Source organism: Micropterus dolomieu, linkage group LG10 (genome assembly GCF_021292245.1).
Source record: "Micropterus dolomieu isolate WLL.071019.BEF.003 ecotype Adirondacks linkage group LG10, ASM2129224v1, whole genome shotgun sequence".
Classification (NCBI taxonomy): domain Eukaryota; kingdom Metazoa; phylum Chordata; class Actinopteri; order Centrarchiformes; family Centrarchidae; genus Micropterus; species Micropterus dolomieu.
Genome location: NC_060159.1, coordinates 16734832 through 16746205, shown reverse-complemented (window position 1 = coordinate 16746205; position 11374 = coordinate 16734832). Strand labels below are relative to the sequence as shown.

The 11374-nt window shown below is 39.8% G+C and overlaps 2 protein-coding genes across 4 annotated transcripts in view; one reads left to right on the top strand and one right to left on the bottom strand.

The window, feature by feature from the left end:
• sesn1 (sestrin 1) overlaps nt 1-3691 on the bottom strand; it is a 57050-nt gene extending 53359 nt beyond the window's left edge. The window contains exons 1-2 of the mRNA XM_046061246.1: nt 3557-3691; nt 2069-2388 (exon numbers count right to left, since the gene is read on the bottom strand). Of these exons, the coding sequence (XP_045917202.1) occupies nt 2069-2350 (282 nt within the window). The 5' untranslated portion in view covers nt 2351-2388; nt 3557-3691. The remainder of the gene's footprint in view (nt 1-2068; nt 2389-3556) is intronic.
• A 1633-nt stretch (nt 3692-5324) lies between these two features.
• cep57l1 (centrosomal protein 57, like 1) lies at nt 5325-9351 on the top strand. 3 transcript variants are annotated; one of them, XM_046061249.1, is made up of 11 exons: nt 5325-5529; nt 6380-6551; nt 6642-6833; nt 6921-7042; nt 7313-7426; nt 7504-7596; nt 7882-7971; nt 8073-8147; nt 8253-8515; nt 8612-8756; nt 8993-9351. In XM_046061249.1, exons 1-11 carry the CDS (start codon nt 5509-5511, stop codon nt 9197-9199), a joined length of 1494 nt encoding a protein of 497 aa, XP_045917205.1. In that variant the 5' UTR covers nt 5325-5508; the 3' UTR covers nt 9200-9351. The 3 variants fall into 3 exon arrangements, with proteins under 3 accessions (XP_045917205.1, XP_045917206.1, XP_045917207.1); XM_046061250.1 differs by having other exon boundaries at nt 5327-5529; nt 7519-7596; XM_046061251.1 differs by lacking the exon at nt 5325-5529 and adding an exon at nt 5608-5800.
• Nucleotides 9352-11374: the final 2023 nt, after the last annotated feature.

Below are 11374 nucleotides of genomic sequence, written 5' to 3'. Positions count from 1 at the left end.
AATATGTCACACTATTGCTTTAAGTTTGTGGAAGTGTGCTTAAATGCATTGGCATATGTTTTAATGTACCAGCACATATTATTAAAGGCTTTCTATTTTTAACCATCCTCATGAGTGCCTGGAATTGGATTTTTTCATGCCACACTCTTCTCATGGACATGGACATAATTATTCCTTTTTAAAATTATTATTGGACATACTTTCACAGTTGATGAAATGTACAAAATATACTATGAATATACACAATAGGGCAACAAAGTAGAAAATGATTGCCCAGGCCAAATTATTGCAAGCCATGAGGGTATTAGAAGATATTATTCTCACCAAGCAGGAGGCTTTCCTGTTCTTTAGGAGAGGGGGTTGCCATGAGGAAAGACTGTCTGTGCTTCAGAAGATTTTGTCTTTAATCAGCGGATATGAGTGGAATTAGAGGTCTGTCTGAGCCTGAGCCCCCCTCTCTTACGCCCTTCCATCCCTGACAACATGAGAAAGGTGTGAGTGTGTGTATTGGTCAAGGGGAGTCCCCAGCCGTGGGACCAGATCGACATGGGCTGCCACATTGGGCTCATAGATGCAACCTTTGGCAAGCCCACAGCAAATGCAGCTTAGCATAATTCAGAAATACCAGACTGTGTGTACTGTGGTGCAATGGTAAATCCACAAAGCAGCTTTCTCTCTCTCTCATCTGCCTCTGCCCCTCTTCTCCATCTTCCAAAAACACTTCCACACAAACAAGAATTAATGCCACTGCCAAACAGTTTATTTCCTCAGACTAACAACATGCAGACCATCGAAAGATGTCCGGCTTAGTTTTGTTTGTTATTAGAGGACTCACTAAGTGGAACAGGTCGCAGTTAACACCATGCTTGAGCCAATAACCAGTATTTTGTTCTCTGCAAGTAAATGACAGTTTTGACTGATAAAATATAATAAATCCAAAACCAACATTAATCATCCAAAATATTAACAGTGAAAATACATTGATTTTAAGTCTTGCCCACTTCATAAGAATTGTATTAGTGTTAGTAGAGATCAGAAATCATAAAATAAGGCTGAAAGAATTTAAATGAATAACATGAATAACATGAATACAGGTACTATACAGCTACTTTAAATAAATGTTAAATACTGCATGACAATTGTGACAATCCATATTAACTGTTCCAACTGTTCCCAATCTAACCTAACTATTATTAGTTATTCACAATGTATATTGTATAATCACAGTTGGAGCATCACATGTACTAATTTAGTCTGAGTTCAGGATGGAGAAACTGTTAAACTAATTACTGTTGATTGCTGGCAATTAAGGTGATTAAGTAAGTAAGTTTATCCTGCTGTTATATTAATTGTAAGGCATTCGAACATCAGCTAAATGAAATGTGAAATTTATGATATAAGGCAAAGAAATACCTATTTGTATAGCAGCCTTTCAAAAACCCTAACCATGTGCATTTCGGTGATGGCAGATTAAATTAGGTTATAGTTTGACTAATAATCAAGTAATTATTGCAGATATTTTTAATTAAACTGCAATGGGCTTTTTATAAACAAACAAGTTTTTCACCCGAATTTTCCCAATGCACAATGAGCCCCTGTTGACAGTATTACTTTTCTTTCACTCACCTTCACCGACAAGTAAAGTCATCATGTCTTAAAGATGAAAGCAGAATTTTTGTCTGTCAAAATGTGTGTCCTCTAAACATTACAGTATAATTTATTGAGAAGATCTGTACCACTAAAACTGCTTCTGCTAATTCTTCACTCGCTCTTTTTTGTGTATGCATGTGGTTGAAGTGTTGGATTGGAAAATCCTTGGCTCTTGTAGTGTTTAAATGTTGAGTTTATGGTGTCTCATCGTGTCAAAGAATGTCATCCATGACAAAACACACATTGAGTCTTGATGACTCTGATTCAGCCACAATGAATGAGGTGAAGAGAGGAGCAGCTGGCAGCAGAACAATACCATAAGCACTAGTATGGGAGGACATATGACAGCCTGGTGCAGCTTAGTGCAAAGAACAAAAAGCCTACCAGGGTCTCATTATAAGCTGTATGAATCTCCTACCTGGACGGCCTGTAGAAGCCGAATGCATCGCTCCCTGACATCTTCAAAGGGACACCGTTTGGACAGCATGAGAAGGTGAGTCAGGATATCATTCAGGTCACTGTTGGGAGGGCTTCCAGAGGCTGAGGGTGACAGGGCCGATGACGGTATGGGTCCGATGGCCTCTGCTTTCCTCATGACCTCCTGGCGGATGTTCTCCATGGCTTCAGTTCTGGAGATGGTATCCCGGCTGCCCAGCCCGACCCATCTCCCCAGAGACTCCTGGTCCTGCACTTCCATCATTTGATGTAGGACTAACGTTTGCACTGTCTTATAACAGGCTACACAGCAAATAACATAAATGTTTACATCACAGCATCAAAACAACCTTTAACAATCTTTTTAATGTTATTCTAATGGGGAACCTTGGGTGGGCATGCACCTATAATGTCATTCAGTATCAGACAGCATTGCAGGAATTAGAGCCTGACTGATAAATCGGCCAGGTGATACTATTACCTCATATTTGCCTAAGTCATCTGCTAAATAACAAGATATTGAAGTACAAAAATGTAAAAAATGTGTTTGCTGTAATTTAGAAATAGTGTTGCAAATTGCAATGACATGCTGTGTATACCAGGGAGCACTAGCCTAGTTTATTTTTCAACTGCAAATTGTCTGATCAGTAAAAGCAGCAATATGTATAAGTCCTGTATGTACATCTGTATGTATATATTTATGCACATAAGTATAAGTATTTTCATCGTAACTTACAAAGTACATTTTCACATGAGAAACTGTTTATGGATAAAATAACCAGACAGGACATAATTCACCAAATTAAATACCTGACTAATCAATGATGTAAAAAGTCCTAATAGTCCAACATTGCTTCAAAGAAGTCATTATCATTTATTTAATGCCCACAATGGCCTAATACATTGCTATCACTTTGATATCAAAAGGTAATAGCTAACATGGTATGAATGATAAGGAAAAATCTCAGACTGATGGCTGACAAAATTTAAGTGATTTTTATCAAACCGTTATGCGTTTATGTAAGAAAAAAAATATATATCGGCCAATATATGTATTTGTTAATATAAATATCAACATCGGTATTAGCCTCAAAAAGCCAATAACAGTGGGATTTATGACATCTGGTCTGTTACCAACTTGGAAAAAAAAATCTTTACTGATGTTACAAGCCATCATAATCTGGCAATTAAAGGGTTATTGCCATTTATAACTTTTGCCAACGATAATGAACTGACGCTGGATTATGGTTAATGACTTTTAGTCATAATGAATAAATATGTGCAAATACGCAACTTGTCAGTTAGCTCCATTCAATCTCTCCATGCCTTCCTTTCGTGTCAAGGCTTTCAAGCTGCCCGTTAACAAAGACAGCAGTAAAGTACAACACAACCGCGACGAAAACAACATTCCTGCACACAAACCATTCACTGTGGAGCAACAAACAAAAAAGTGTCACTGTCAAATACTCACTTTATCCACATTCTTTGGTGCAGGTCTTCTCCTACGGGACGCCTTGACAGCACTGACCAGTAACGTTAGTCCCAAGGAAGAAACGGTAAAGGTAAAGACTTGAGGGTAAACATTTGATTGACAGAACAGGTTGGCCAATAAGAGTAGTCGGTGGGCACTTTTGGGCGGTGCCGCATGAATTCTGACAACTGATTGGTTGAAGGCTAGTTGCCAAGCTTGCGGGGGAAGGTTTCATGGGAGTTGAATTCTGTTCCTTCGGTATGTGGTTTGGTGTGTCTCTCTTCAGAACTACATCTCCCATCATACATTTCGTCAGCAGCAGCCCCCCTTTTTCTTGTTTATCAGAAATGACTAAAGACAGGCAGAAGAGAGACTGATTTGTGTTGTATTAAACCTTATTTGTATTTAACTAAAATGCCAAACCACACACTACACAAATATCAATGTCAACAATGTCTAAAAGAAGTTAAAACTGGATTTCGTTGTGCCATTTAATGTCTGTCTGTGTTAGGCACAAAGGTGTTGTCCCTAACAAAAAAACAATTACATAAGATACACAAATGTGGAATCATGAAACAGGAGGAAACACAAATACCAAAACAAGTTTTTCAGAAAATACTTTCTTTATCTCAGTGCAGCACACCTGTCACGCTGTAGCAGGATATTTCCATACTGCTGTGCAAATGTTTACAGGGTGATTGATTTACTGGCTAAACACACTAACTAACCTACAATAGTATAAGTGATCAGAGAAATGGCTTCAACAATTGTATAATTAATTGAAAGTCGGCATGTCTCCACATAATACAATGTACTATAACTTTTCATTATGCAGACCATGAGGGGTCCTTTCTTAAATTACGTCGATCAAGGCCATAGCTACCACTGAGGACTTTGAGTCCATGCCAATGTATTTTGGGAGAAGCTGTTAAAGGAAAATGGTAACATAACAAAAATATGTGTCACCCTTAAGGAGCCTGGTTTCTTCACTTACATGCACCGATTTTGAAAAAATAAGGGCTTTGGTTTCTTTTTCTGTAATGTGTCTGGAAATGATCAAATACTCTAAATGTTAGCCTGCCACTGTTCTAACCAAAGCATTCAAAAATACTTCTGATCCATAAAAAATGCATGCAGGACTTATGACCCTTAATAGTTCTAAAATCCTGGCTACAGTCCTTCAGCTTCCCATTTCTGACAACAGTTCTGTGAGGTTTTAGATTTTAATGCAGTGAGTATTCACAGCATGTAATCTAAAACAGTTTAGGGTTGTAAATAAGCACCCGTATGAGACATAGCCAACATGTATGTATGTATAAATGTTTTAGAACATGTCATTTTAAATTTTTCAATATTTGAATATTTTATCTTGGGGGTTGGTGATAGCGCATAGATAAGAAGCTTGCCTTTGGTGTGGGAGACCTGGGTTCAATTCCCACTGTAAGACATCCACCATTGTGTCCCTGAGTAAGACACTTAACCCCTTGCTCCAGAGGCGTGCGACCTCTGACATGTATAGTAATTGTAAGTCGCTTTGGATAAAATTGTCAGCTAAATGTATATCTTGTTAAACCCAGTTTAGAGTGGGTGTAGGCTTAGGTTGTTTTAAGGGAGAAGCAGAAATGTGGAAGGCAATTTGAGTACTTTTCCCTGATTAAATATCCCTTAAATCTAAACTTTGATTTTATCAGATGCGAGTTTATCTTGAACTACAGTGAAAGGTCTGGATCACAGTGGGGATGTGGAGGAGAAAACAGTGAGCAGGCGGAACTAGTGATGAGGGCGGTAAAGAGGAGGGAAATTTAAAAAGTCCGGACTGACTGGGAGTGACAGGACAACCGAGTCTCTTGAAGAAATCGATTATCCTAACTACAAAATAATCATTTACACAACTTATACAAGCAGTCCGGGAATAATAGATACAAACATATGATTCGTTTCTGTGCCGCAGTATGGAGACTCATTACGATCAGGTAACAGTCGCTAATCAGCCGTTAGCTGTGAATGTGGCTAACGCATTAGCTTTAGCGTTGTTTACTTTGTTGTTATCTGAAGACGCTTTTCTGTTGGTGTTGTTACGTTTTTCTAGTTTAAGTTTCGCGAAGACCTACGCAAAGGGCGTTCCTTACTGCATTTGCGAAACGAAAACAATTTGTCTTAATGTTTGTAACGTAAATAAGTCGGTTAGTTTTCGCTTCCCTACGTTACCGTTAGTGATTTTAAAATCCTCGAGTCATTCAGGAGGTGGGTTTCTTTGGAAAATAGCTTTCTTGTTGCTTGTGCACTGAAGGATAGTACAGTGTTTAACGATTGGCCGATTAATCAGTTAGTTAGTCCATAGTGATCTTGCAGGGGCATTTTATTAATATGGTCTTTAATTTAATAGACTAAAGCTGATGATACACGGGGCAACTTTTTGAGCAATGTTGTTGGGCAATCTTGCTAGTGGCAAGTCCGACTATGTTTTGAGTTTGTGGCGGAGTGGTGGAGTTGGAAGGGGATTACGGTAATTTAGTAATCATTACCATTGACGGCAATGTTGCCCTGCACCGTTGCTCTGTGTATCATCAGCTTAAGCAATTAATTGCTAACGAAAATAATCATTAATTGCAGTCTTCTAAAGCTGATGATAATGTTAATGAGTAAAGATTACTACCGTAATGCCCTTCCCCCATCATTCCGCCTCCTGGCCCGCCCCGCCGCTATCCGTTCAAAACATAGTCGGACTTGCCACCAGCGAGATTGCCCAGCAATATTGCTCAGTTGCCCCGTGTATCATCAGCTTTACAGTTTCAAGCAACCTCCTCCTCTTCATGTCTGTAGATTTTAGACTCACCCTCCAAAAACAGTTACATTGGGAGCTATTACCAGCCTCCAGACCGGATTCTACCAATGTCAACACAGCTGGAGCTTTCCACACGCTCATCCATCAGCATGGACCCACAGATGACTGGCCCTTGGGTGTCTCAGACCAAACCTAATATTGATAGCAGAGGTATGGCACAGCCGTTATGTCAAGCTTCTTGTCTCACACAATGCTTTTGTTATGCCCACTTTATGCTTTTCTGTTTTCTCGCTTCTTTAGCTGTTGTTGATGCCCTGAAGACCCTCCAGGAGAAAATCAGGAAGTTGGAGCTGGAAAGGAAGCAAGCAGAGAAGAGCTACCAGCAGTTCTCCCATGATGCGTGTCAGAGTCGTGAACAGGTTGAAGCATCTTACAGAGTGCTCAGCCAACCAGCAGCCAGCCTTCCTGAGACAGATAACAATGGAAGGAAAGGTAAGTGATGGTCGGTGCAAAAGGGAGAGGCCACTGTTATTTTCTGTAGATGCTATTCAATAGTTCTGGTTGTGTTTATGATAACAGAGCTGGACTCAAAGCTGCAGTCTGCAGAGGCTCGGTGTAAGGTTCTTGAGAAGCAGCTGGACTACATGAGGAAGATGGTTGAAAACGCTAAGAAAGAGAGGACTGCTCTCATGGAGAATCAGGTAGTCCAAAATGCTACAAATTGAAAGAAACAAAATTAATTTACAAATTTTTCTTTTAAAAGTAGACCCTAACTATAAGGCTAATATGATATATGGAAACTGTAGTCTAGAAAACAGGCTTGATATATTTTAAATAAAATTGAATGAACTCTTTCCCAAAAAGATAAAAAGCAATGATTATATCCTAATCCCATTCGTCATCTGTGTTCCAGTACACCCAAGCGTTTCTGTATGTACTGTAAGTGACATAAATGTTTACCTCCCCACCAGGCTTCACTGCAGAACCCGCAGCCAAGCAGCTCAAACACCGAATTTCAGCGGGAGAAGCTGGAAAAGCTTGAATCAGAGTGTCTCAAACTGAGCAAGACCCAAACTCGGGCAGAGGTAATTCACAGTTTTCCAATTGATTAGTCTAAATGCTAATCCTCACAAGCTGAATGATGAGATCATTTTTTTTAAAGCAATTTTGCTTTCAGACTAAGCTTGCCATTCTGGAGCAAAAACTATTGAAAGAAGAGCATGAGCGTAAACTTTTGCAGGAGAAAGCAGACGAGGTGAGTCCATGTGCACTTCACTTTTTGGATCAGCTCTGTGAAGCAACAATCACATAAGAATACACATTTTCACTTTGTTTTTTAATTATCCTTATCCAACATACACATATTTTACAATAAATGCAGAAAAATAAGCAATGATTTTTACATTTTTGTATTATTATATAGAAATTCCATTACTTTTAGTTCCCTTTAAATGATCTCTAGTGAGTTACATAAAACTCATTGTCTAATAATGGTAAAATGCCAACAAAGAATCTTTAAGCATGCTATTCCTGTCCACAGCTGCAGAAGGAGTTGGACATCAACCTTCGATTGTCTTTGCCATCTTCTGAAGAGATAAAGCCAAAGAAGAAAACAAAAAAGACCACAAAGGTGCTTTTCTTACTGATGAAACTAATTAACTGCCTGTATTTAGTTGATGAGGAAAATATTTGTTTGCACATAATAGTGATAACAGCTGTCTTCTACCTCAGAAAACGTCCAGACAGAAAGAGCTGGCATCACCAAGCGGCCCAAGGCATAAACAAATGCCCTTTGTTGCAGGAACGGTAAGTCAGGTCTGGTGCTCTGCACTAATTCGAAAAACCAAGTATTAACTCCTTTGCCTTTTTTAAATCCCTTTGATTGATTTTGATTTCTCCTACCTGTCACAGTCGACAAGCCCAAGCCATTCAGTCCACGCCAACATACAAAGTATACTTCACATGATGAAGCACCATCAGCCCCAGCTGTGTGAACGACTGAGCTCTTTGCACAGGTCTGGTTGTGGAGCCAAAAAAAGCCTCCAGAAGGACTTTTCTCAATCTTGCACCACTTCTCACAAACCTGACAGGGAACGCGAACAAGCAGCTCAGTCATTGGGCTCGCTGTCTGACCTGCTCTTGGCTCTGCAGGACGAGTTAGGACAAATGAGCTTGTCAGTAAGCTTTTATTTTAAAATTATTTTGTTTTTCTTTTACACATTTAGTAATCTGTGTCTGTGGGGTTTTTTTTGTTTGTTTGTTTTTGTCAGTGAGCATCAGGAGTTGGTGGGTCAGATAGATGCAACCCAACAACGCGAACAGAGGCAGGATCTGCAGAGAGAACTGGAGAGGTTGGTGTCCAGGATGGAAGAGAAGGGTGCTCAGATCACTAAACTCCGCAAATACCAGCAGACGGTATGTGAACTTGATGCTCAAAACAATCCAGAGGAACGTTTGTAAAGATGGTCAAAAGCACAATTTCTTACCTCATTAAAGAACTTTATAGATGTATGTATGTATATATATATGTATAAAAGATCTGTATGCCAACAGAAAGTCCTGGGTCTGTATGTAGTGTCAGCTTATATCCATCACTGATTGTTTAGGTAGGGTAGGTGTTGTAATGTTTTGTGTCTTCGGCTCCTGCACAGGTCCATAAATTGACCCAAAGCCAGCCAGGCTCTGAGGAACACACAGCCAAGAAGTTGAGTGGGATCAAGCCACCTGTTCCTTCTCCTGTTAAGGCTAAGCAGAAAGGAAAGAAAGGTGGGGACCCTCACAACAACCTGCAGCTTCTCAGAGAGACCCAGAAGTTCAGAAACAGCCTGAAACAAGATGACATCTCCTGGGAAACATGAGGTTCTCTGAAAGACTATTCTGTGCGCAGGCTTTGATACTACAGCTGGGTTGAACAACAAGACTCCCCCTTTTGGTTTCTTGCAGCCTGCTTTCCCCTCTCATCAAATGGCCTCTGGGACATTTTCAGTAACAAATAAAAAGAGGGAATAAAGTGTTTTTGTGTTACTCATCAAACCTATTAAGCAGTGGGTGAATCTGAAATCTTGCACATTGTGTGCTTCAAGTGTGTATAGTTTATGAATCATGACCTTACATCTAATCCCAAATGAAGCTGGAGTAATCTATTTTTAATAGTACTTTTTTTTTATTTTTTAATAAAGCTTATTCTTGTGGGCCAACACAAATGTTTTTCTCTAATTCAATTTAATTCAAATTCGCTTTATTGGCTTGAATGTGTAACAACAATATTGCCAAAGCATCATACAAACTACATAAGAACAATCAACCCCATACATTTCATTAAACAATTAATTAAAGTGTAAAGTAATTAAAGCATATGTTCGTTTGTGTTAGAAAAATTTAAATATATTAAAAACTTAAATAAAACAGTAAGCTTTGTGTGTTAAAAAAATAAAAATATAATTATGCACCACTGTTTGAATGTTGCACTGAGAACCACTCGGTGGCAGTGCTCAGCCTGTGTCTATTTTACAAATGTGAGGGCTTTCACTCCTACACATTATACAGTTGCATGTATAATAATAAGACATAACATGGCAGTGTTCTGTGCAGCATCAGGCTCCTACTGTCTTGAACTGAGATAGACAGAGATGGACCAAATGCTTTGTGAACTCTGCTACAGTTGCTGGCTGGACAGCTGAGTAAATGTAGCCCTGACCACAAGACAAACTGATGTGGTCTATGGGTTTGTATCGCTGTGCACAAGTGGGGCTACTTTATGACACAGCCAAAACAGCTCAGATATCTCAAATTCAACTATGAAAGCTATTACTCACCTTAATTGCAGGCTGTTCAGATGACCGCTCACATTTCTGTCGTGGCTGAGGCTTTTAGATTTTTGCTCTCTTGTTTATTAGAGTCAGCCACCTTTTATGGGATGGATAACCACATGTGAAGCTGCATCATAACATTCCTGCATTATCACCTCATTATCGGGGCTTTGTCAACATTTTTATTTTCTCATCTCATTTTTCATACAAAAGAAGCATTTTTGACCTCAAAGATTATCTCTGTCACTCCCTATACCACCAGCTGGAATAAAAGCAAAAATTTAAACAGTGCAACATCCCTAACTGGCCTGTCCGAGCTTCTGGGTCACAGGAGAAGAAAAACAGCTGATCATTATTGTTGCTCTGCATTCAGCCTTTTCAGTTGATTATCTAGCTAACATTGCTCGGCCCCTGGTATTCTTGGCATGACTTGGAGTTCACTGCATGGTTAAATGGACTGAGCTGGTGTATGAGAGAGAGACTAAACCTAATGCATTGTTTGTCTCTGCTTCCCCATATTAGATTACAGGGCATGACTGGGCACAGCAATCTGGTTAGCTGAGGCAAGTCAAGACCCTCCATGCCCACTTACAACATCCACCCCCCTCCATCCACTCTCCTGACCCTGTAGCTCGAATACTGTGTGACTGCACACCCCTCTTTTTGTCTGGTGCTGAATAGCAGTGGCGTGTTCAGAGAGCAGTGTATGTAGAAGGGCTGGGTAGATGTGAGTTTGTGTAAGGCATTTTATTGTGGGTGTGAGAAAGGACTGCCTACAAACAGCTACAAGTCCATCATCATGAGCAGATATGTCTACAGTGTAACACTGAAACAAGAATAAGTATATGTGCTTACAGTCAATTGAAATACAAGTTTACTGATTATTAAAAAGTTGAAAAGCTGGCTGCAGGATTTTCCACTTCTTAGTGAAAGGCCCATAGAGATGTTCTTGATAGAGCAGCACAAGCATTTCCATCTCTGTCTAGTAACAGCACATGCTAAGTACAGGGTTGCAGATTGTTTTCAGTGGACACACAAGAGAGACATTGTGGAGTGGTTGTCCAAAAACATTCTCTCGTGTCCTTGCTTCTGGGAAACTGTGCCAGCTGGGGACTGCTGGGCCACTGCAAGAATAACAGTCTGCTCAGCACAAACACATTTTGTACGCACACACCTCGTTCAAGAATGTAGTCAACTGTACAGACCGTGATTCTTGAGTGTTCG

Excerpts from the sequence above, each read along its gene's own strand:
- cep57l1 (XM_046061249.1), top strand. The coding sequence starts at position 5,509 with ATGGAGACTCATTACGATCAG. Across the intron at positions 8,148-8,252 it reads TGCCCTTTGTTGCAGGAACG|TCGACAAGCCCAAGCCATTC; the intron begins GTAAGTCAGGTC and ends TACCTGTCACAG. Across the intron at positions 8,757-8,992 it reads TCCGCAAATACCAGCAGACG|GTCCATAAATTGACCCAAAG; the intron begins GTATGTGAACTT and ends GCTCCTGCACAG.